Source organism: Penicillium psychrofluorescens (genome assembly GCF_964197705.1).
Source record: "Penicillium psychrofluorescens genome assembly, chromosome: 6".
In the NCBI taxonomy this organism is placed as follows: domain Eukaryota; kingdom Fungi; phylum Ascomycota; class Eurotiomycetes; order Eurotiales; family Aspergillaceae; genus Penicillium; species Penicillium psychrofluorescens.
Genome location: NC_133444.1, coordinates 2,451,938 through 2,475,129, shown reverse-complemented (window position 1 = coordinate 2,475,129; position 23,192 = coordinate 2,451,938). Strand labels below are relative to the sequence as shown.

At 51.3% G+C, this 23,192-nt stretch overlaps 6 protein-coding genes across 6 annotated transcripts; 1 reads left to right on the top strand and 5 right to left on the bottom strand.

The window, feature by feature from the left end:
- Window positions 1–589: 589 nt before the first annotated feature.
- PFLUO_LOCUS9406 (Type I Iterative PKS) lies at window positions 590–9,173 on the top strand (the record flags this gene model as incomplete). The annotated part of the gene is made up of 13 exons (XM_073787230.1): window positions 590–760; window positions 817–897; window positions 952–1,015; window positions 1,084–1,355; window positions 1,415–1,757; window positions 1,815–1,905; window positions 1,962–2,032; window positions 2,091–2,176; window positions 2,235–3,009; window positions 3,073–3,223; window positions 3,301–4,297; window positions 4,359–7,910; window positions 7,980–9,173. The coding sequence occupies 13 exons, from the start codon at window positions 590–592 to the stop codon at window positions 9,171–9,173; spliced, it is 7,848 nt and encodes a 2,615-aa protein (XP_073643406.1).
- Window positions 9,174–9,700: 527 nt separating this feature from the next.
- On the bottom strand, window positions 9,701–13,330 carry PFLUO_LOCUS9405 (uncharacterized protein; the record flags this gene model as incomplete). The annotated part of the gene is made up of 2 exons (XM_073787229.1): window positions 9,701–12,453; window positions 12,505–13,330. 2 exons carry the CDS (start codon window positions 13,328–13,330, stop codon window positions 9,701–9,703), a joined length of 3,579 nt encoding a protein of 1,192 aa, XP_073643405.1.
- Window positions 13,331–13,571: 241 nt separating this feature from the next.
- Window positions 13,572–15,840, bottom strand: PFLUO_LOCUS9404 (slightly ste11-like protein; the record flags this gene model as incomplete). Its single annotated transcript, XM_073787228.1, has 3 exons — window positions 13,572–15,095; window positions 15,145–15,290; window positions 15,408–15,840. The coding sequence occupies 3 exons, from the start codon at window positions 15,838–15,840 to the stop codon at window positions 13,572–13,574; spliced, it is 2,103 nt and encodes a 700-aa protein (XP_073643404.1).
- A 1,737-nt stretch (window positions 15,841–17,577) lies between these two features.
- Window positions 17,578–18,271, bottom strand: PFLUO_LOCUS9403 (uncharacterized protein; the record flags this gene model as incomplete). The annotated part of the gene is made up of 3 exons (XM_073787227.1): window positions 17,578–17,916; window positions 17,950–18,212; window positions 18,268–18,271. 3 exons carry the CDS (start codon window positions 18,269–18,271, stop codon window positions 17,578–17,580), a joined length of 606 nt encoding a protein of 201 aa, XP_073643403.1.
- Window positions 18,272–18,938: 667 nt separating this feature from the next.
- On the bottom strand, window positions 18,939–19,263 carry PFLUO_LOCUS9402 (uncharacterized protein; the record flags this gene model as incomplete). The annotated part of the gene is made up of 2 exons (XM_073787226.1): window positions 18,939–18,957; window positions 19,094–19,263. The coding sequence occupies 2 exons, from the start codon at window positions 19,261–19,263 to the stop codon at window positions 18,939–18,941; spliced, it is 189 nt and encodes a 62-aa protein (XP_073643402.1).
- Window positions 19,264–21,076: 1,813 nt separating this feature from the next.
- On the bottom strand, window positions 21,077–23,116 carry PFLUO_LOCUS9401 (uncharacterized protein; the record flags this gene model as incomplete). Its single annotated transcript, XM_073787225.1, has 7 exons — window positions 21,077–21,516; window positions 21,565–21,967; window positions 22,020–22,117; window positions 22,169–22,264; window positions 22,318–22,475; window positions 22,536–22,745; window positions 22,806–23,116. 7 exons carry the CDS (start codon window positions 23,114–23,116, stop codon window positions 21,077–21,079), a joined length of 1,716 nt encoding a protein of 571 aa, XP_073643401.1.
- Window positions 23,117–23,192: the final 76 nt, after the last annotated feature.

The window sequence follows — 23,192 nt, the reverse complement described above, 5'->3', positions numbered from 1 at the left end:
TTCCGGGAAAAAAAGAACGCCTGTCAGGGTCAGATAGTGGAACCTAAAGGGGCAAAGTTAGGTAAAGTTACCCGTTCCGCGGTGTTCAATGCAACCTCTAAGAAAAGAACAAATCGTCAGACGTACGGAAGAAAAAAAGGAAAGTCAGTTAAGACTCCAGGCTATGCGTGAGTTAATTCCCGCCCCGAGGCCAATTGACTTTTTCCGGCGGACTTTTAACGACATCAACGTCAATCCATCCAGGGTGCTGTCTCGGTGGCCAACTACTGCAGCCATGGGGTGGCCTAGTGAAGCGATCATCCTTCATAGTGGGGACGACGACTCGCGGTATCAGACCACGATTCCTGCGGAGTCCTTTATCGGGTATGGAAATAACTGTATTGGCCAGGAAACGACGATGGAGCTTTGACTCTAGCGGTATAGCTTTTCCAACACACATTAAGCCACAAAAAAAAGCTCACAATCTGGCGGGGAACTCATTATAAATATCTGTTATTTAAAAGTCGACTGTTGAAATTGATGAACCCGAAACATTAACGATTCACGATTGTTGACGACTGAAACAATGAACTCATTAAACTCCAACGTAATGTCGGCGCCAGACGACATTGCCATTATCGGATTCTCATTCAAGCTTCCACAAGACGTCAAAGATGATACGTCATTCTGGACGGTTCTCGAGGAGAAACGCAATCTCAGAACGGACTGGCCGGAGTCTCGCGTTAACCCAGACTCATTTGTGAATCACAAACTCATTAAAGTATGATTGCAGTCAATTCCCTGCATGCCAACTATGGTCGCTCATTGTCGAGGCAGTTCCCTACTCGGGGTGCACATTTTCTCAACGAGGACATTGGAGCTTTCGATGCGCCATTTTTCTCGGTCACGGCGCAGGAGGTAAGTACAGCTAAGTAGCCAACGAGTCAAGTACCAAACTGAATGTTTGATAAGGCGGCGTCAATGGATCCGTTGCAAAGATGGACGTTGGAGGAATCATATCGGGCTTTTGAGAAATGTGAGCATAAAACCTACGAAACCATGCGGGAAAGATAAAAAGAATAGAAGCTAACCAGGTAATCACAGCCGGGATCCCAGTTGAATCCTTAAAGGGCTCGCGCACTGCCGTCTTCTCAGCTTCCATGATAGAAGACTACGCACGCATGAGCGCCATGGATCCTGAGAATGTAGAGCGCACGGCAGCCACTGGCAGCTCTGTTGCATGCGTGATTCCCAATCGGGTGAGCTGGTATTTTGACCTACGTGGACCCAGCATCCATGTCAACACTGCCTGCTCGGGCAGTATGTCTGCGATTGATATGGCGTGCAAATCAATTCGGAGCGGCGATGCCACAGCTGTGAGTCTTGCCTGAGTGGTTATGGAAAATACCGTTTACTCAATGTTAACCACGCAAAGGCCCTTGTTACTGGAGCCAACATGCTCCTTGATCCGTCCGATTTTCAGATCCTATCGAGCCAGAATTTTCTCTCGTCCGACAGTCTCTCCTATAGCTTTGATCACCGCGCAAACGGATACGCCAGAGGCGAAGGGACCCTCGCTCTGGTCCTCAAGCCTGTCTCTGCTGCGATAGAGAACGGTGACATGATTCGTGCCGTCATTCGCTCGACGGGGTCGAACCAGGATGGTCATACTCCAGTACTCACGCAGCCGAGCCCTCAATCGCAGGAGGAATTGATTCGTCACGTTTACAAGCAGGCCAATCTTCCTCTCCATGAGACGCGTTATGTCGAGGCACATGGTAAGTTTAAAAAACGCTCTCCCTAGTCTAAAACGCTTTTAACAAGGTGGCATTTAGGAACTGGAACTCCCGTGGGAGACCCCATCGAGATGAGAGCTATTGGACGGGTTTTCCGAAAATGTCGATCAGCCGAAGAGCCTCTTTACGTGTGCGTATTACACTAGTATCTTGAAACTGGAGATTCAACTCCTAATCAATCACCAGTGGGTCCGTGAAGGCAAATATCGGCCATCTGGAAGGGGCGAGCGGCCTTGCGAGCTTAATCAAAGCGATTTGTATGACCCTCTCTCTATTTTTACCATTCTGAGCAATGGATACTCATTCTTGCACCAGTGACCCTGGAAAGAGGAATCATCCCGCCCAACGCGCTGTTGGAAAAAGTGAACCCCGCGATTGATGTAGATTTCTACCACACTGAGGTGAGTGTCTGCTATTGTTAGTAGTCGTGTCGATATCGCTGACATGACTACCGCTCAGGTCCCGTCGCGAAGCATAACTTGGCCAACAGCGGGCCTACGTCGGGTATCCGTGAACTCGTTTGGATTCGGAGGGTCCAACACGCACGTGATTCTTGACGATGCCCTTCATTACATGCAGGACCGTGGTTTAATTGGCAATCATTGCACGACCTCTGTCAAGGGTGCTACGACAGATGCCATTGTTACCTCGAGTAATGGGGATGTTGATGCTAATGGAAACGATAATGGTCATGAAAATGGCCATGCTGATGAAACTGCTCACACCAATGGCACCACGCACAGAGATGGGTCAGCTCATGCGAATGGGAACACCTCAGCCAACGGAGCTGTCCATATAAATGGCAACGGCGTTGTCAATGGGAACGGCAAAGCTGCAGAAGTTGCAGTAACCCTCCCCCGATTGCTTGTATGGACCGCCGCCGACGAGAACGCGGTAAAACGTACAATTGAAGGCTACAAGACCTTCTTCACTGAAAGCGTGGCCAGTGACCCAGCAAAGCTCGATCGTCTCGCCTTCACGCTAGCCGCGCGGCGAAGCAAGATGCTGTGGCGAGCCTTTGCAGTTGTCACGGACGAAGAAGAGGGAAAAGCCCTATCTCCGGCCAAGCCAATTCGAAGCACGGCTGAGACCGGCCTTGCTTTTGTGTTCACGGGCCAGGGAGCCCAGTATGTCAATATGGGCTGGGATTTGGTCCAGTATCCTGTGTTTGCCGAGACCCTAAGACAGATCGATGACATCTACGCCAGCCTGGGATGCAAGTGGTCAATATTCGGTAAGCGAAACGGCGCTCAAATCGGCGTTCATCATAGGAACATTGACTGATCATCTTACTTAGATGAGCTCCGTTGTAAGGAGAACATTGACCAACCCGAATACAGTCAGCCCCTATCGACGGCTATACAAATCGCTCTGGTGGATTTGTTAGAGAGCTTCGGTATCACCCCGAAAGCCGTTGTCGGACACTCATCCGGCGAGATTGCTGCTGCGTATGTAACCGCTTCAAGCCATCCAAGAATATTATCCTGGATTGAAGAACTGAGTTACTGACTATACTTTAAATCAGCTATACTATCGGTGCTTTGTCTTTACAATCAGCGTGCAAAGTCGCATATTTCCGAGGCCAGCTGACCGGAAAGCTGAGAGCCTCCAGTACCACTTCTCCGGGTGCTATGCTATCGATAAACGTGGCTGAAAGCCAGGTGCCAGAATACCTAAACAGCGTCCAAGATGCAGCTGCCACTGAGGTCACTGTAGCCTGCATCAACAGTCCCCTCAACTGCACACTGTCCGGTCCTGAGCAGGCAATCAATGCAATAAAAGCGCAAGCAGATCAGGACGGCATTTTTGCTGCCAAGCTCAAGACTGGAGTTGCATACCATTCACCATCAATGCGTGCCATCGCGACTGAGTATCTGTCGCTGGTCGGTAGCCTCGAGAGCGTTGACCGTCAAACGCGTAAAATGGCGGCCCTCATTCCGATGGTTTCTTCGGTCTCTGGTAAGAGTATCCGCGCGGACACTTTGGCCACAGCGCAGTACTGGGTCGACAATCTTGTGTCTCCAGTTCGATTTGCCGATGCCGTTCAGCTGCTCACGCAGGAGTCGTCAACACTGAAGGTTGGGCTGGGAAGTATCACAGACCTGATTGAGATTGGTCCACACCCGGCGCTCAAACGGCCAGTGAACGACACGATTCAACAGGAAGACAACCGAAAGAAGCAAATCCGGCACGAAAGTGTGCTTCATCGGTCCCATCCAGCATTTCAAACTACTCTCGAGCTTGCTGGCCGACTATTCTGCCTTGGTCACCCGGTATCTGTCCCAGGAGTCAACCAACAATCAACTGAGTCACGGCCTTCGTTTCTTGTTGATTGTCCCGAATATCCTTTTGATCGGACAAATCGCTATTGGAGTGAGTCGCGTATTGTTCGGGACTTTAGGCTGCGAGGGACAGTCGAGGGGGAGACCCTTGGAGTTCGAACGTCGGATTGGAATCCTTTGGAACCTCGGTGGAGGAATTTCTTGAGTATCGAATCCACGCCGTGGACAGAAGACCACAAAGTAGGCATCTCCGTGAACCCTATTAAGCAAAATCGGCCCCAAGTGCTAACTCTGAGGTCAGATCAGCGACACGGTCCTCTATCCGGCAGCGGGAATGCTGATCATGGCCCTTGAGGCAGCCCAGCAGATGGTTCCTGCCGATCGCACGGTCCGAGGCTACCTCGTGAAGCAAATAGAGTTTATGAGCCCCATTATAGTGCCGAAAGCTTGGGAGGAGCGAACCGAAACCCAGGTTCGTTTGAGGCCGGTTAAAGGATCGGAGAATGATAAGGCGCCCCAGTTCGACATCGCCATCTTTTCGTATTCACGGGGCCAGTGGACGGAATGTTGCGATGCGAGCATCCAAATTGAATATCAGGACTCGGTGCTGCTCCACAGCGGGATGACCGACGACGCCATACAAAGCCGATTCAAACAAGCGAGCGAATCCTGCGGCCGACCACTCGACTCACGGGTCTTGTACCGCGACGCAGCTGATATTGGCCTCCAATATGGACCGACGTTCAAGCGGTTGGAAGACGTCTGCTGGGATGGCGAAAAGAATGCACTGGCGCGCGTCGATGTCAACAATACGATATTTGAGACCAGCAGTTTGGTGCACCCAGCGGTGTTGGATCAGGCCTTTATGGTACTGCGGGCCAGCGCAGGCCAGCAGCCAGCGGCTAACATTCCTGTTCGCCTAGAGGACGCATGGCTTGCGCCTTCCGGCTGGCAGCATCCGCAGAATAGCTCCATTCAATGGCTTGCGACTTCGAATGTGACTGCACGCGGCGATCGTGGACTAGGAGAGCAGGGCAGCCTTTATGCTCTTGCTGAGGATGGAACTGTTCTGTGCCATGTTCGGCAGGCTGTGATGGCGACGGTGTCAAAGGAGGATACCGAAGAAAAGGAGAAAAAGCTGATATACAGCGTCGAGTGGAAGCCGCAACTGAGCCTACTGGAACCCGACAACCTATCGCGCTTGTTTCCAGTTGACACCAGCGTGGATGAGGCTGCAATGGTGACCAATTACACCAAACTCTGCTCAGCGCTCGATTTCGTCGCTATGCACACCTTGAGAGACTTGGATCGCGCCAAGATTCCCGCGAGCCTGCGCCAGCACGTTGAGTGGCTTGAGTTCCACGTCCGTAAGCTGCCGCTATCCAAGCAATCAGAAGCAGACACCATTACTGGTTTGCAGATTGAAGCCCAGTTGTCTGAGTTCGAAAATGCCCTACCGACGTGGAAGCTGTTCACTGCATGTGCACGACGGCTACCTGAGATCCTGGCGGGAGAAATCGACCCTCTTGAAGTGGTCTTCAATTCCGAACTGGCAGATAAATTTTATGGCTCTCTCTTTGAGGATATGTGTGCCGATGGCCGGCTTGCTGGTATTCTAGACCTGGCCGCTCACGAGAACCCGGCGATGCAAATTCTTGAGGTCGGCGCTGGCACCGGAGGTATGACGGCGCAGGTCTTGGCCGCATTGGAGGAGCGCGAGACTCGAACTGGAGCGCCCAGCTTCGCCGAATACAACTACACCGATATCTCGCCCGTGTTTCTGGATCGGGCAAGAACCCGCTGGGCCCAGTTGCACACCGAGGGCCGCATGAGCTTCCACACGCTGGATATGGATCGGGCGATCGAGACTCAGGGCTTCAAACCGGCTTCATATGATTTGGTAATTGCGGCTAGTGTGTTGCACGCGACAACGGATCTCGAGGCTGCGATTCGGAATGTTCGTGAAGCTGTCAAGCCAGGTGGTCGCCTCGTGCTGCTCGAGGCTATAAATCCGGATGATGTCGCCGTCAACTTCATGACCGGTCTGGTTCCGGGCTGGTGGAACGAGCGTGAGGACTGGCGGCCCCATTCCCCGGCTGTATCTGAGTCCCTGTGGGATATATGCCTACGCAACAATGGCTTCTCCGGCAATGATCTGATCATCCGAGATTACCAAAGTGAAGAATGTCACGCCATGAGCATTATCGTGACCACGGCCGTGGAAGAGGCGCCGAAGGTACCGGAGACAAAGCTGAGCTCGGGTCAACTTGTCCTGGTGGTCGATCAAGAGCAGTCCGATCAGCAAGTACAACTGGCAAATTTGGTGCGCAGCCATCTGGATCCCCAGAGCGTCTTGCCAACCACTGTCTCTCCATTTTCCGCGATGCAAATTCAGCAGACTCTCGCAAATTCGGCCAAAAACGACGTAGTCGTTTGTCTGGCGGAGGTCGACAAGCCGTTGCTGGCCACACTATCCGAAGAAGACTTTGCAACTCAGCAACATTTGACCCAGCAGGCAAGCCAGCTACTGTGGGTGACAGCTTGGGGCCCAGATGATGTGCAGACTCCTCAATACAACGCGATTCAAGGCTTTCTGCGCTCAATCCGCGCCGAACAATCAGACAGCCAGATCGTGAGTCTGGCCATCGAGGGCGAGACTGATGCAGCCGTACGTGCGCATTATATTGCCAAAGTTGTCGAGACCAGCTTTGGATCGCCGTCATCCAAGGAACTGGAGTACATTGTGCGAGATGGTGTTCTCATGACGGGCAGGGCGGTCGAAAATGTGACCGGTAACAGGAGCATTCAACGGCTTCTCTCACCACAGCTGGAGCATAAGCCCTGGGCCAAAACAGGGGCCTTGCAGCTTTCAATGGGTGATCAGAGGTCTGTCGACTCGCTACTATTCGTGCACGATATCGGCCACGAGACTCCCATTGGCCTTCAAGAGGTTGAGATTGAAGCACAAGCTTGGGGTTTGAGCGAACGGGATGTTCAGATTGCCCTTGATCGAATTGGAGTCCAAGATGAACAGCTAGGAGGAGACTGCGCGGGCGTGGTAACTCGAGTGGGCCCTGATTGCGATCCATCCATCCAGCCTGGTGACCGTGTGTGCATGTCATCTGTTGGATGTATGCGCAAGTATCCTCGTGCGCATGAAACCGGCGTCATTAGGATTCCCCACAACCTGTCCGTCGAGGCTGCCACATCGATCCTCTATCCGGCCCTTACGGCTTACCACGCTCTCGTTGACATTTCCCAGCTTGAACAAGGGGACAATGTCCTCGTCCATTTAGCCGCCAGTGCTGTAGGACAAGTTGCAGTCCGCATAGCCCAGATGCAAGGCGCCCATGTCTATGCTACCAGTGCATCACCCGAAGAAAAAGAGTTCCTCCTTAATGTCCTGAACGTACCTGGAGAAAACATTTTCTCGAGTCAGAGTCCTTTGTTTGTGGCAGATGTGAAACTTGCAACACAGGGAGATGGCGTCGATGTCGTCTTGAATTCCCTGGAGGGGGAGGACATGCTACGGGCGTCTTGCGAATGTCTGGCACGCGGTGGTCGCTTCATCCAGGTCAGCCGCGCAGATACGGTGGCCAATTTGGCTCTTCCAATGGGGTTGCTTGCCAGAAATATCACATTTTCGGTCGTTGACCCGGCACAGCTCCGTCCTAAGGATTTAGCCAAGCTGCTCAAGGTCGTGGTTCAGCTCCTACGGAAGGGCGAAATTCAACACCCACAGCCGCTGCAAGTTTACAACGTCTCGCACGTCGGACAGGCCTTCAAGAAACTTCAAGACAAAGAGATCGCCGGTCGTATAGTGATCACCGCAGGGCCTGAAGATGTTGTCCCGGTAAGTTGGTCCCTTGTAGTAATGCCGAGTGCTTCACAGCCATGAACTGACATATCTTTCTTTGTGCAGCAATATATCCAGGAGCAGTTGTCGTGGACCTTTGATGAAAACGCATCGTACTTGATTGCCGGCGGATCTGGCGGTCTTGGCCGAGTCATCATACAATGGATGGCTGACAGGGGAGCCAAGCACTTGATCATCCCATCTCGATCAGGCCCGAAATCCAAAGCTGCTGCGGAGACTATAGCCCAGCTAGCTGCACGCGGCGTCGCTGTTATGGCACCTCAATGCGACGTCTCAGACGAAGCGAGTCTCTCCCGGGTGCTGGACGAATGTGCACAAACCATGCCACCCATCAAGGGCTGCATCAACTCGGCAATGGTCCTCCAAGATGCCATCTTCCAAAACATGCCGTTTGCCAAGTGGGATTTAACTATGCGGTCGAAAGTACAGACCTCGTGGAATCTCCATCGGCTGCTCCCGAACGACCTGGATTTCTTCATCCTTCTCTCCTCTCTGGCCGGTGTGGTCGGTCAGATGGCCAGTTGCAACTACTCGGCAGGTTGCGCGTTTCAAGATGCGCTGGCACGCTACCGCGTCACTCAGGGCCAGAAAGCGCTGTCCTTCGACATTGGCTGGATGCGCGATGTCGGAATCATCGCCGAGACGGAGTCCTACCAGACCCGACGGCAGGTGGCCGGCGACCTGATGCCGGTTGATGGGACTGAGCTGCTCGCCCTGCTGGACATGTGCTGCGACCCGTCTGCCCCAACGCCGCTGCCAGCCGACAGCCAGGTGCTATTTGGCTTACTTACGCCAGCCGATTGTCTGGCGCAGGGCCGCCCCATTGCTGCTGTTCTCGACCGGCCTCTTTTGGCGGCATTCTCATATCTTCCAGACTCACGCGCATCATCCGGCCAGGGTGAAAACGGCCAAGGCGCAAACGGCACTGCTCTCGACCAGCCAGCCGCCTCGCCCGCAACGCTGTTCCGGCAATCCACTGACTCGGGCGAACGTATCCAGATTGTCCTTCAGGCGCTGGCGGTCAAACTGGCGCTCGCCATGTCCATTTCGCCGGAGGACGTCGAGCCGAGCAAGCCGCTGTCCACTTATGGAGTCGACTCACTGATGGCAGTCGATCTTCGGAACTGGATTGGTAAGGAGTTTGGGGCCACTGTGGCTGTCTTTGAAATTATGGGTGGTGTGCCACTGGCGAGTATTGCTGACTTGGTGGTTTCGAAGAGCACCATCAACGACAGTTGAGCTCTGTCCTGGTATTCTGACTGGATTCTGAGATTGTTCGAGGTTTAAACCCTAAAATCAAGAGATACGTTAGTTTTACAATAGAATGATTGAAATGAGATTGAAATGACTTGACTGACTGCTTCTTGCACAAACTATTTGATACGAGACTTTGAGTCTCTCTCTGATCAGAGAACAGAGAAGGAACGGCCATGAAAGTTAGTGGAAGTAAATCCGAATTAACGACTGAGTTTGCGCTTTTCTGGTTAAACGAAAGACGTGGATTGAACAAATCCTGATCACCGCGCTACAAGATGATCTAAATAAGCTCCATTATACATGAGGGGTACGTGTTTGTGAGTTGGAATTGTTAATACATCATATATATAGAAAGACGCCAAACCGCACAGGGTATAACTGATTCTCAAACGAACTAGATGAGGAAATCAGTAGATCTAACATAAATCAATCACCTTAGCGCCATTCCTATAATCAATCCAAGCCAGTCCTGTCCCAAACATGATCAATACAAAGCAATGGAACAAGCACTATGGCCCAAATAGGGAGACCCGTCTGTTGGGGCTGTTCTCCTCTCCCACCGGAAATGGTGATGAAGTATCCACAGATCTATCTGCAGTCAAATCACTCACAGAGAATGCAACAGCTTTCCTTACACAGTCCGGTTCTGTCGCGGGTGAAAGAACCGGCGATGGGGACGACGAAGAAACCGGGGGAGCACTCTCGACGACCTCCACATTCTCGGCAAAGCTGATCTTTGGCCGTTTTTGAAGCGCACGATCTGGATCTGCATCAGGCTCCACATTAGCAGGACGGGACCGCTTCGGAGTTGGATGCGCCTCGTCGTCTGGGATCGGGAGTCGGTGCCGATCAAAGAAGCCCGTCGGGTGCTGGAGGTATGCTGCTGCCGTGGAAGCCTCGTCCGACAGGGAAAGAAATTGTTCTTTCTGGATGATATCGCTCATGGTATTATCATCCAACAGATTTTTCTCTGCCTGCTGCATCTCCGCTTCCGACATCTCCTTGCGACGGCGCAGCATTCGGTCTTCCAGTGTATCCCGCAACACAAGAGTTTCCACGTACACGGGTCGTGTTTGTCCTATTCGATGCGCGCGCTTGATTGCTTGACTTTCAATAGTAGGCTGCCAGATTGGATTGACAATAAAGACTCGCGATGCTTGTGCGATGTGGAGGCCGTGCGACGCCTGCCGCAGGTCCATAAGAAGAACGCGCACTTTTTCTGACTCGCGAAATAACTTCAGGTACTCGGTGCGAAGTTCGGGCTTCAATGTGCTCGCGTAGATGCGGAACTCAACGCCCAGAAGCTCCAGACCTTCAGCAATCCAGTACGCCGAGTTGTGATTGTCGTAGAAAATGATGATCTTTTCGGTGTCCTGAAATTTCACAACTTGGTCTAGCAAGTATGTCAGCTTGGCTGAGGCCGTGGCAAGAAGGCGCGTTTGCTTCAGCGGCGAATTTTCAGGCAGTTCCCGGAAGATGTTCTTTTCAAATGTCTTCTTTGGAGTCTTGCTGTTTTGTGGTTTGGAACTTTGGATTAGTGTTCCTTGAGTTTCTGCTGCATCCGCTGACTCTGGTTTTCCCTTGCGAGAGACATTGTCGCGCTTTTCCAGATCTCGACGAACCTTGATACCAGCGCCCGCGAGACCTTCAGCGGGATCGTAGGATCGAAGATGCTGTGCAACAAACTGCTGTGCATGGCGAGCCTGGGTGATACCGATGAGCATTGGCTCTTGCTGCGCTTGATCAGAATCGAGTGCCCACAGGGCTCGAGAGTGATCCGGGAACTTCTCAACGAAGATCCCGAGTTCGTGCAATTGCTTAAAGGCATGCCAACTTCCACAGTTCATTGCTAGACGGGCGATCTCAATCCCTTGCATCAATTTTGCCACATCTTCTCGGGCAATCGGTTCTTGCTTGTCATTTTTTTTGTTCAAATATTTCACTGCATGATCCACCGTGTCTTGGGCATCCACATCCGATCCCGCCCACCAGAATCCAGCCTGGCGCAAGTTATTAATGGTCTGAGTGAGATGGTTCCGGTTACTTTTGTTGAACATATAATCCGGACCCTGGCGCTCGGAGGTAATAGAATTGACCGCCAGACCGAAAAGAAACAGATTGATCGACAATTTGTCATGGAATGTCGGTTCCAGATAAACCACCCGATTGTAAAGCTTCGGCAGGGTCATTTCAGAATTAATCGTTCCAAGCCGATGTCGCACGACTAAACTCTGAAGAGTCGCACGAAGTGAAGTTGATTTGCGCCGTTTGCCATCGGGTCCAATTGGTTTTATGTATTTGGTCCAGTCGGCGGGATCGTCGGCGCGGGAATTGGACCAGGGCTTCAAGTCAAGGAATTCTATGACGATGCGCCGAAGCCTATCCAAGTCCTTGAGTTCGTTTTCAACTGCGTTCCCGGTCTTCTTTCGGACTCGCAGTGCTGCAGCGGTAATTTCCTCAGCATCAGCAGATTCTGTATCGCTGGTGTTTACCTCCTGTGAAGCGAGACTGATTTCTACTCCGTAGAGCCCCGTCGATGGGGTACCAGATATAATCCATCGACGCTCAATATGCAATTGGTTCAGCATATGCATCATGTTCGTTTTGGAGCCGGAACCAGCCACTCCGTGACCTTCGTCCACAATGACTCGGAGCCAATGCAATTCGGTGAGTGACGAATCAACCTGTATGAATGTATTGCGTCGGTTATTGATGACCTCGCCAGCTTCTCGCTCGAACCGCGTCTTTGAGAAGAGCACAATGTCAAAATCCAACAGTTGATTCGCGGGTGGTGTCACATCAGATCCCGAACGAAGAACTAAGACATTCAGGCCTTCCGTGTGCGTGGCAATCTCTCGCTCCCAGTGGTCCACCAAGTTAGGAGGAACAACCACGAGAGTGCCCGTACAGAGTCTGATCCGTTTTGCTGGCGGTCGAGGATAAGACGTGCTGTGTCGACCCTGATATCTAGTCTGATGCGGGGGAATCTCATATGAACCACAATGGAACTCGCATGCCTGGACGCAGCGATTGAAAAAAACACCCTGTTGTTTCAGGGTCTCGAAATGTCTCTTCCACGGCAAGGAAAGTCGACCCGCTGCTGCAGCTGCCATATCAACGAGGGGAGCCGTCTTGTCTCTAATGGGGTGAAACCCATTGTCTTGGTACTGTACTGGAACTTTGGGGAAATGTCCGCGGGTAGCAAGGATAACGGCAAGACAGATCAGCGTTTTTCCGCAGCCCATAGTCTCCGCCAGAATACCTAACCGACGGTCAGTCGACAACCATGAATTTTCGGCTATCCCGAACTCACCACCACAAGCCTCAGAGTACAGTCTAGGCTCACGAACAATACTTCCATCCTCTTTGTCATAGTAGTACTCCAGCCCAGTGGGACTCTGCCACGCCTGCAAGCGGGGATCCAGTGTTTGGAAAGGCTGTGCCTCACGTTGCACCATAGTTGCAGCAGACCGACGCTGGTACGTATAAAGAAAAGTCTTGAGACCCAGCACCGTCGGGGGGGTGGTCTCTAGCAATAAATCCTCCATGGCCTGTTGGGAATGGGTCTCCTTCATAGCCTCCACCCGCGGATTGGGATCCTTCAGCGTATTGAAGATATACCACAGAGACTCATCATCAGCGCTGTCCGTTATCCCCAACTCTGCATTGTGCGGGGGCGATCGACCCTCCCATGCTTCGGATGATCGATCAATCCTGGACATGATAACTTTCAAAGCATATCTCAGCTTCGTACTCGAGCGAGGGATCAATGAGCGAGCCAGATCATCGGGGAGCACGTAAACCCTAACATATTCTCCATCATTGCGACTGCGGGTGCGGATCCAGTTGTGCTTCTCGAGGGTTGAGATCTCAGACTCTGGGAATTGGCCTTCCCGGCCCAGAGATTTCCCTAAAACTCCCACAGGAATATACAGACCGGAATCATCGGGTGATTCATCTTGCTGGAAAGTGTCCACTTCGGGTGAGGGGCCAGCAATGGGCGTCGAATTTGATGACTTGATCGGTGTGGAGACCCCGGGCGAAACGGAGGAAGTTGTCGACGGAGCGGGCGACGAGGATGCCTCGAAGTTGACCACACCCTCAGAGACGGTCCCTGTCGGAATCACAGCCCCCTGCATGCTCCATATGCCAGGGAAGAGATGGTCTGGCGCCGGTGCAAGAATAGTTGGCGAGGGACAAACGCGACGATTGATAAGCGGAGATAAGGAGGCAGTTTCTCACCGCCCTACTATCGGTCTTTCCCTTCATTATTAATTGATTCTCTTAGCAACAACTATGAAAACAACGGATGTGGGCGCCACAAGAAGTCCCACTTCCTTCAGATCGCAGAAGACCGAAATATTCTAATTACAGACATGATCACTGCGTGAGGTAATCTTCAATCTCAAATCCAACCCGCTTCAGCGCCTTCTCCTCCAGCTCCCGAGCAGTACCAACCACCTTCCGCAGCACGACCGTGCGTGCATCCTGCAGTCGAATTTCAACCGGGTTCCCGCCGACACCATCCAGTTCCTCCCGGGTGCATTCGTGGATGTACACTGTGATATCAGGCCCAACGCATGCGCGCCACAGGGATGCCATCCACTGCCAATGGTCGAGCGGCGCGTAGGCATCGGCGATTGGAATTGAGCACGCGAACGCGTCCGCCGTGCTGAGCTGGTATCTCGGGACCAGGGAGATTGGAACGGCGCAGTGATGGCTAGCTGCCGTACTCGAGGACATCACGCTGCCCTCGGAGCCAGTCTCGCTCGACTGCGCCGGTGAGTGGATCTGCATGTTGGCGGTCTTGGGAATGATGGTCTTGGGCGACATGCCCGAATGGGTGGACTCTTCGTCTGTGGTTGTGGATTTGCCATCGGAGGAGTCCGCAGATGAGGCTGACTTGACGAAACTGATCACCTCATCAGAGATGCGGTGCCAAGCGGAAATGGTGTTGAGGTATTCCACCGTTCCATCTCCCATCTGACCAGCCTCGGGGCCCCCTGGCCGCGGAGCCTGAATCTCGGGTCCCTCGAAGACGCGAACCTGATACTTGGCTTCTTTTTTGAGGAGGCGCTCTAGGTACTCCACGGCGATCTGGACCAGTTCTGGATCTTGTCCATCGACGGCGATGACGGGACCTCGGCTTTGTGGGTTGGTCTCGCGGAAGGATGGCACAAGAGGCGGCGAGATCTTGGCGAGGACTTTGATTTTGTTCAGCGGGGATATCGTCATCACAGTAGCTTCAACGCTAGGCGGTCCGTCTTGTGAGTGTGGTGTCGTGGGTGTCATCGCCAGAGTGGTCGTCTGCAGCGGCGGGAGCTTCAGACTAGGATCGGGATGTCCCTGGGCTGATACACTCCCATACGGCCTCGGAGGATGAAGAATGGGAAACATGCTGCGTGGTGGTGCCATGTCCGAACGGGCACTATATGGAGAGATGGGATGTGGTGACTCAGGGCTTCTGTCTCGGTGGGATGGCAAACTGGGCTTGAAGGGGACCTGGTGGGAGACTCGGCGGCGCTTATTATCCGGTGATCGACCCCCGTTCTGCTCCCATTGACGTGGGCGTGTTTCCCGCGCTTCTGCAGGGTCGACTTTGATTGGCTTTGGAACTGGATATTTCTCTCGGCCGTGAGAGCTGCGCATGGTGAGTGCGTTGGGGTGTGTTGAAGGCCTTGAGAAGCTCGATGCTCGGTATGCAGCGCCGTCTGTTGGAGTAAAGGGTGTCTTTGGAGAAGACGGTGCATTCATGACACGGCCTCCGCATCGGTTGCACGTCGTCGCACCCGATGGGTTGTGACTGATGCCCGAGGTGGAATTTCGAGAGCTCCCATCCCGGCCATACCGCCGGGGCTGGTACCGGTAGTCTGGATATTGCTGCTGATGGCGGGCTTTTTCTTCCTGGACCAGAATGAGCCTCGTGCAAACTAATGTCTAGTAAATAGCTTACCTCGGCCAGCGCCTTCCACTTACTCTTCTCCTCCTCTGACAATGATCTCCACTGCTCGCCTATGATCTTGGAGATCTCCGGGTTTGCCAGGCCAGGGTTGTGAGCCACAACTACAGCTTGATAGTGCTGACGATACAGGATAAAGGCTAAAAAAAAAAATGTATTAGCAGAGGCTCATCAGGTGCAGAACATGCTAAATTCAAGAAAACAAAAAAAGCACTTGCCAGGGTCCATGGACAACGGCGCGGACAGCATCGACTCACCATTACGAGGCCGAGGAATCTTCGGATCCGGCTGGCAGAGGCAAAATTGAATTGAATTATCTTTCTGCTTGACGGGACTGGTGCTGCTGGCCGAGGACGACGATGACCGCTCGCGAATGGACAGTTCCTTGACGCTGGTCATCGGCCCCACCTTGGATCCATTTGGCGAGGGGATCTTTCCAATGCTCCTGATAGAGGATATTGGTTGGTGCGCGTGGGGCACTTCATGAGAATCTTCGGCATACCTGTAAGTAGACCCCCCAACCGGACCACCATCGCTGTGGTGCCGGTGTACGGGTAGGTTTGCTCTGGGCACGTCGTCGTTCATGATCTTGTGGTCGAGGAGATTGCTGGTCGCCGGTCTAGGCAGATGGACTTGAGCGGATTCATAGCGCAGAGTAGCAGGGTCGGGGAGGACTCGATCGTAAGACATTTATTAAAACTTTTCTTCCCTCCCACTTGAGGAGGAGAACAAAGAAAAATAGCAGATCCAGGTAATGAAATCTGTTTTGAGGCAGGAGGTGTAATCAAAGGAAAACCGATAGCCACAAGAGGACGGGCTCGAAAGTATAACCACCAACCCCCATGAGAATAAAGAGAGGAAAGAAAGAAAGAAAAGTCGAAACCAGGAGAAAGAGGGTGGGAGATCAAGTATGTAATGAATGGTATTCCAAAAGGAGAGAGAGAGAGAGACAAAGAAAATCAGCCTCCAATGCCAAATATCCAGGCGAGACAAAGAAACAACCGGGGGAGAGACCGGGATCAGCAAGGATTGGCGCAATTCAGCTTCCGCGTGGCCCGTCGTTTGGGCGGGCTGATGCTCAATTATTTCTTTTTGGTTCTTTTTTCTTTACCCCAAAAGATTGATCCCTGCTGGTTGTGGTGTGCTGTCGGGTATGGGACAATAGATCATCAATGGGCGGGTTGCGATCCAGGCCAAGCCAACCGAGTGGGCAAAAAGTCACTACAGGGGCCCTCAAGCGCTTTGTTATACCTAGTGCTAGCGTACTCTAGGGACAGGCGCAAGTCCCCTGAACCAAGAACCTTACGCCGCGGGCCATGGCACAGTACCTTTTTTCTTGATTGCTTCCCTCTAAGTGTTGAGGTCACTAGGGTATTTTTATCCATGGATTGTCACCCGTGTTTCGGCAATTAGTTACATAGTTAGAACCTGGGCTCGGTAATGCGACCGTAGAAGAAAGAAAAAAAGTGTGGTCGACTCATCATTGTTTTCTTTGTCTCCGGATGCGGCGACCCGTGGCCTGTCGCGCGCGCTGACCGTGCCGTGATTGGCCAGGGCCGACCCGTCGAGACAAAGACGGCTGCGGCAAACACTCGCGCTGTTCCTGAAAGAGAACGAGTGAGCAATAGTCCGATAGGGAATAGGTACGTTGCGCTGATTGATTGGTGGTGGTGGGCAGGGGGAGGAGGGAGGGAGGAAATCTGTCGGGAATGCCAACTGCCATGTGCCCTAACTCATCCCTCGCGTCAGGCAAACTGAGGGATTGCAATGCCCACCAATGTCTCTGATCGCCCTGACCTGACATCTGTCTCCACTGCGGGTATCTGGAAAAGATGATCTCATTCACCTTGTCGATCGCGTCCCCACAAGGGGATGGCGACTCGCGTTGCAGTGAAGAAGAAAAAAGGGCTCCAGGGTGGTATTGTCGCGACTGGCTCTCTTCCGAAACTTGTCTGGCTCTCAGTCAGAGGTTCCAGACCGGACGGTTTTACATCAGCTACAGTGCTACGGTGCCTTTTTTTATTATTATAAATCTTTGGGATCCAGTACATTTGTTCTAGGCTGGAACACGGCCATCCACGCCGCAACGAGTAACCCGTGGGCGCTGAGACCAAGCGTTTGATCCTCGGGTACAGACTAATCCAGTATGCATATACAATTTTTGCATTGATCGATGGCAATGTCTGAGCTGCAAAACGCCGTCGGCAGTGGCGCACATTATCGGCGTCGTTTCTCGTTCACCAACAACCCATTCAATCCCATGGAAGACTTCTGCGGCCATGATCTTGTGCGCCGATGGGCCAAGGTGCATTTGGTTCCTATCGGATTGAGTTAGCAATGGCCCAATGATCAGGGAAGGGGGTCAGTTTACCGGAACAAGTACTTGTTAGGGTTCTCACATGGTTTTTTCACCTTTGACATCATGACCTACACTCCGGATTCGACACAGGGGTCAACCATATTCTCCCATCCCGGGCCCTGGCTCTTCCCCAACCCGCTATCTGCCTCGATACCGGCCGCGTAGAGCTGGTAGTCTCGAATGCAATCCATCATAAAAGCATTAGTGTCAAAGACGTATATGGTACCATGACCACAACCGGCAGCGACTTCACGCAGCTTCTGGTTCCAATGTTCTAGGATCTTCGCTTCGTCATTGTAATCATCACCCACCACGGATGTGAACGCGGGCAGGAAAGCTACGTCGACCGTCTGCGTCAAAATGGCCTTGAGATCCGCCCAGCTCCGTTGCTCACACAGCAGATCCTTCTAGTGCATGAGCATGGTAATGCGACGGTCAACCGAGCTAGTTGCCTCGCCGTAGCTTTCTGAGACGAGGCTCCAGATATCCCAGACACCAAAGCCCATGACGAAGATGGTGTGATCTTGGTGCTGGCGGATTGGGTCTTCAGACAATCCGGTGAGCAGCTGGGACTCGGCAGGGAGCCAGCGCTGGACCTGGGTCTTGAAATCGGGGAGTTGCATCTGAGACAACCAACCCAAGCCTTCTAGGTCGTCGTTATCCAGGGCTGAGCCGACATATTCGCCCCTGAGTATTGCGCGAGCTGTGTGTGCGGGATTTTCTTGGTGGAATGAAACCTGTGGCTGTCAGACAACGACTCATCTGTGCATGTTCCCGGCACATTTGTTTCTCCTGGGGAGGGGATGGGGATGACCATCCTTACCATCGAACACAGCCAATCTGCCCAGGTCTTTCCCTGAGTCCCTCGGTGTCATTATCGCTCCATGATTCCCCGAAGACCACCAATCGGCGGTCGAATGTTTTTGCTGTCTGTAGCTTTTGTGGTGCCAATGGAAATATGTCGCCAAATTCGCGAATTTGTCCCGTCCGGCACATGCCACTTCTGGAAGGGGATGGCTGGAAAGTCGGCATGGGCTGTTCGAGAAGCCCCAGGTGTCAATTAGATGAGTCTGAAATGAATACAGCACGTACATCGAGCTCAAATCCCAGTACAGTCCACTAGGGATTGATTAACTTCAGCCCAAAACTCATACTCGTCGACCTCGAGTATAGAGGGCGGATACAAGACCCCTCCAACCTGGACCCAACGCTTGCCACCATGGGCAGAAATATTGCCTTGCCAAGATATTAGAACCAGCTGCGCCCCATTCTATGATCTATGTACGTGTTTTATGGGGCTAAATTCATGGTCTGGACTAATTTGTGTGACCCTGAAAGGCTTGACTTGACATTGGACAGTTCCTAGCTTTCTATACTTCGAATCATACATATTCTTAAGAATTTGACAAGAGCCATTTCACTCCTTCAACTAGATGTTCAGCGGTGACCTGCGTAGTGGATATCTCTGGGAAGATCCAGAAAGCGTGTGGAAGTCCTGGGTAAACATTGACCTGCACAGGGACCCTTTCAAATTCATTTATAAGTAAAGAACATAATGAGAAAGGGAATGCATGCGTAACATACCCTGCCTCATGAAGTGCATCCGCATAGGCCAAGCCCTCGTCTCTGAGCGGATCACGGCCGCAGATTTGGAAATATGCTGGAGAAAGACCATCAAATTGAGACGCAAGCAGCGGGGAGACTGTTATGCTGGCTGCGTCGCTAGGTTGGTACCATCGCGTAAACTGTTTCATCGCGGGTGGGGTGAGAATGGCAGTGTCGTGTATCTCATTCATGCTTTTCAGCCCTAAGTCATTGTAGTGCGGATCGCTCTGGCAAAGGACGGGGATTCGCAGCAGCTGGCCTCGAATTTCAATGCCTCGTTTTTTGGCTCCTTGTGCTAAGACTGCTGCCTATATATCGACCGATCAGTAGGTTGGAATAAATCAATGTTTACTTTGCGTACCAGATTGGCACCAGCGCTAGTACCACCTGTAAGGACTTTATTTCTGTCGCTGTGGATTTTTGATGCATTTTCAACAGTCTGTGCTGGCGTCAGATGGCGGTCAACATATATATGATAGATGAAATTACACATACCCATTTCAATGCATCCCAAGCATCATTCAAGGCTGCAGGATAGGGATTCTCAGGCGCACTTTGTCCGGTTAGTCAAGACTGATAACTTCTTCTGTGGTAAAATCTTACAGTCTGTAATCCACACTCACTATCACCATTTTAGCCTTGGTACAGAGAAGTCGACATGTTCTGTCCTCCCCATCCAAGTCACCGAGCGCGAAGCCACCGCCATGGAAACTAGGGAAAGGAGAGTGAGACGAGGTTGAATTCGACAGCTGGAAACCGTCAATTCAGAACTACTCACTATAGCATCACGGGAAATGATGCATCATCTCTATCAGGTTCTTCCGGAATATAAATTCGTAGAGCCATATGCCCTCCATCGATCGTTGTTATGACGTGGTTCTCGGTGACAAACCCATCGCTAATCGGAGATGCTTTGCTCTGACCTCTCATCTTCACGTTGAACATCTTCTGTCGAAGACTCTCAACATCACCGAGAAGTAAAGGCACACTGGCTTTATTCGTTGTATAGAACTGCGGTAAGATTATCTGTCAGTCTGGGCTCTGTTGCTGGCAGTTGTTATTTCCACCTGGAGGTAACCGACCTGTTTCCATTCCACGTCTTCCGTTTCATATTCTCGACCTCGAGAAAGCCATCGGCCGTCTCGACTGTCGAAAGTGATTTGTGAACCCATTGTCAGCCAAGGCTTCCCGGTGTAATTGCTGGAAGCTGAGCAGTGGAACAAACACTGAAGTGTTCAAATCTTTTCTCGTTATTGGTAAGCTAACCCGAGATAACTATAATATCTGCTTATTGGCTTGAGGGGATTCGAGGGCCCAATATATGTAAGCAGTACCTACAAAAACACGGAGATTTGATATATTACTGGTCGGTTACTGAGAAAGACCATGTTAGTTGCTTAATTACTACGCCGGGCTCCATTCGCGGTTTGGCCGAGCTAATTGCCTCGGTGTTTTGCAACGGCGACTCGGGAAACTTGGCGACAAGCCATGGGTCCGCGATGCGGAGATTGTCTGTGGGTCTTATTTTTGAAATGTGACAAGGGTAACAAATGCATTGGGAGCAAACATCTAGTCAAGTTCTCGGCGACTTGTCTATTAGTATCAATTTTTGATCTATGACACGGAGGTAGACTGGCGATTGACGAGATTTCTGGTGTCTACATGCTCCATGACATGTCATGAATCCATAATGACTATATGTATACATGACCTTAAACTTGTTGGACAGAGGCTGACACTATACAGGCTAAATTGAAAGATCAGCATTGCAGATATTATATTTCTAGCAAGGCAAATGTCTGTAAATTTCAGTCAAAGAGTCTATTGCTCACATATATTGCTCCACCTGTTTCTGTCTTTGGCTTACAATTGATGGAACAAACATGTACACAGTATTAACACACAGATAACTGAGAGGATTATAAGGCAATGATTTGCAAATGTTTGTATCCTCTGACTATGTCAATATGATACGAACTCATATCCGGCATCCGGATGGTCAAAATAAGATGCTGTATCCTTGCCATCCCCCTCTTTGGTCGAAAATCCATTCCCTAAGTAAGAAAACCGGTTGCACATCGATCTATTCCAGACGTAGTCCTCGTAACGGGGCTCATTAAGCATGTGAAACCAATGAATCCGACTACCAGGATGCAAGGCTACGATCGGTCCATCAATTGTGCCATTTTTGAACCATGATCGACAATGGGTGCTCCAAGCAGTCCGCTTCATGAATAAGTCAATGTGCTCATTGAAATCATCAACTGCCTCCTGGGTGACTGTCACCGATTTAATATCCTGCGTCTGAAACTTGTGGATCATATGAAGCATGTATTTTGTTGCATGTTCAACAATCGGAATCACAGATCCATGGCCAATCGGAGCACCGGGACCAAGGAACACTGCACAATTGTAAGCCTGGCATCATTATAGCGGCAGGATTGACTTACTGAAATGGTTAGGGAAATTGGGCACTGCCAGTGAGAGATAGCCATTAGGGCGGTCTTTCCACTGTTCTGACAAAGTGATACCTTCCATACCCTTGACTGGATACCTTGGACGGAAGGAAATGTCAAATCCAGTGGCACAGACAAAGATATCGACGGCAATAATCTCGCCAGTGGACAGCTTGATTCCTTCTGGTACAACCTCCGAGATACTATCGGTCACTACTCTTACATTCTCCTTGTTCAGCGACTCCAAGTATCCGTTTCCGGGAGTGGGTCTGCGACAACCGACAGCAAACGAAGGGATCATGTGTTTGAGTAAAGGTGAGTCTTCGCCGAGCTTTTGTTTCATCTCATTGATTGAAAATCGCACAGCTTCAGCTTGCTCGGGGCTATCCTTGAGGATCTGTGCTGTTGATCAGTATTGGAAAAGTTCAATTACGTTGCGAGGCACAGACAAATTTGAACCGCGTATTCAGCTCCTGCTCAACCTCCTTGCGGTACTGTAGGTATGTGTCTGGGTCATCTCTGAACTGGCGTTTCTGATCTTCGCTAACTATGTAGAATTCAGTCAATGATGGTCTTACGGGAAACATCAGTAACATACAGTTGAAGTTTGCTCCGCCTGGTCCGGCTTTGCTTTGCGCAAAGCCAGCCGTGATCCAAGTGGGAGTGCGAATAAAGGTTGTGAGGTGTTCAACATCTGCGCAGAATTATCTTTAGCTAGTAGTGGACGATTGTCGTCAATATACACACCTGGCTGAATGGTTGGAACGACCTGGACTCCGGATGATCCACATCCCAAGACTGCGACCTTCTTCCCTTTCCAGTCCACAGTATTGTCCCATGCGGCACTATGGACCAATCTGCCCTTGAAACTGTGCAGACCAGGAATATCTGGCCACCTCCAGTTGCTATTGGCGAAGGTTAATTATAATAATCATTGAGCCCAATCACACAAGAACCGGCCTTACTTCAAAATTCCTGATGCAGAGATCATGAAATGGCACCAATCGTCGAAGATATTTCCTGAAGTCAGATCCTCGATGCTCAATTTCCATATGCCATTTTCCTCATCCCACTCGGCAGCGACAACGCGGTGACTCAGTTTGATGAACCTATAGAGTTCGTACTTTCGGGCAACGTCGCGAAAATATTGAAGAATTTCCGGGGCTTGTGAATAACTATGAGAATTTCGAATGAGATAAAGTGATGGGAAGAAACCGACAGCAGGCTGATCTTACAAGGTCGTCCAGTCCGGATTGGGTTCCCAGGTGAATTGGTAGTTGTGAGAGGGGATATCACAAGCACAGCCTGGATATCTGTTTTCGTACCAGGTTCCTCCAACCTCTGGATTTTTCTCATAGATCGTCAAGTCGATGTTGCTCATGTGCTTGTCAATCTGACGGCCCAGATTTAATCCCGATGCGCCAGCACCGATAGCGATCACTCGCAAGCTTCGTGGCTCTCCAAGGGGCTTCTCCTGAATGTCATATTGTCTGGGCTGCTTGGTCCTCGCGGATTCGGCCGCGTTGGTACCGTTCAAGTCGATCATGGTGATTGGAATGGATCAAAACGAGTATTGCACAGTCGTTCTTGCTGCTCTAGTCATTCTGAAGCAATATCTAGAT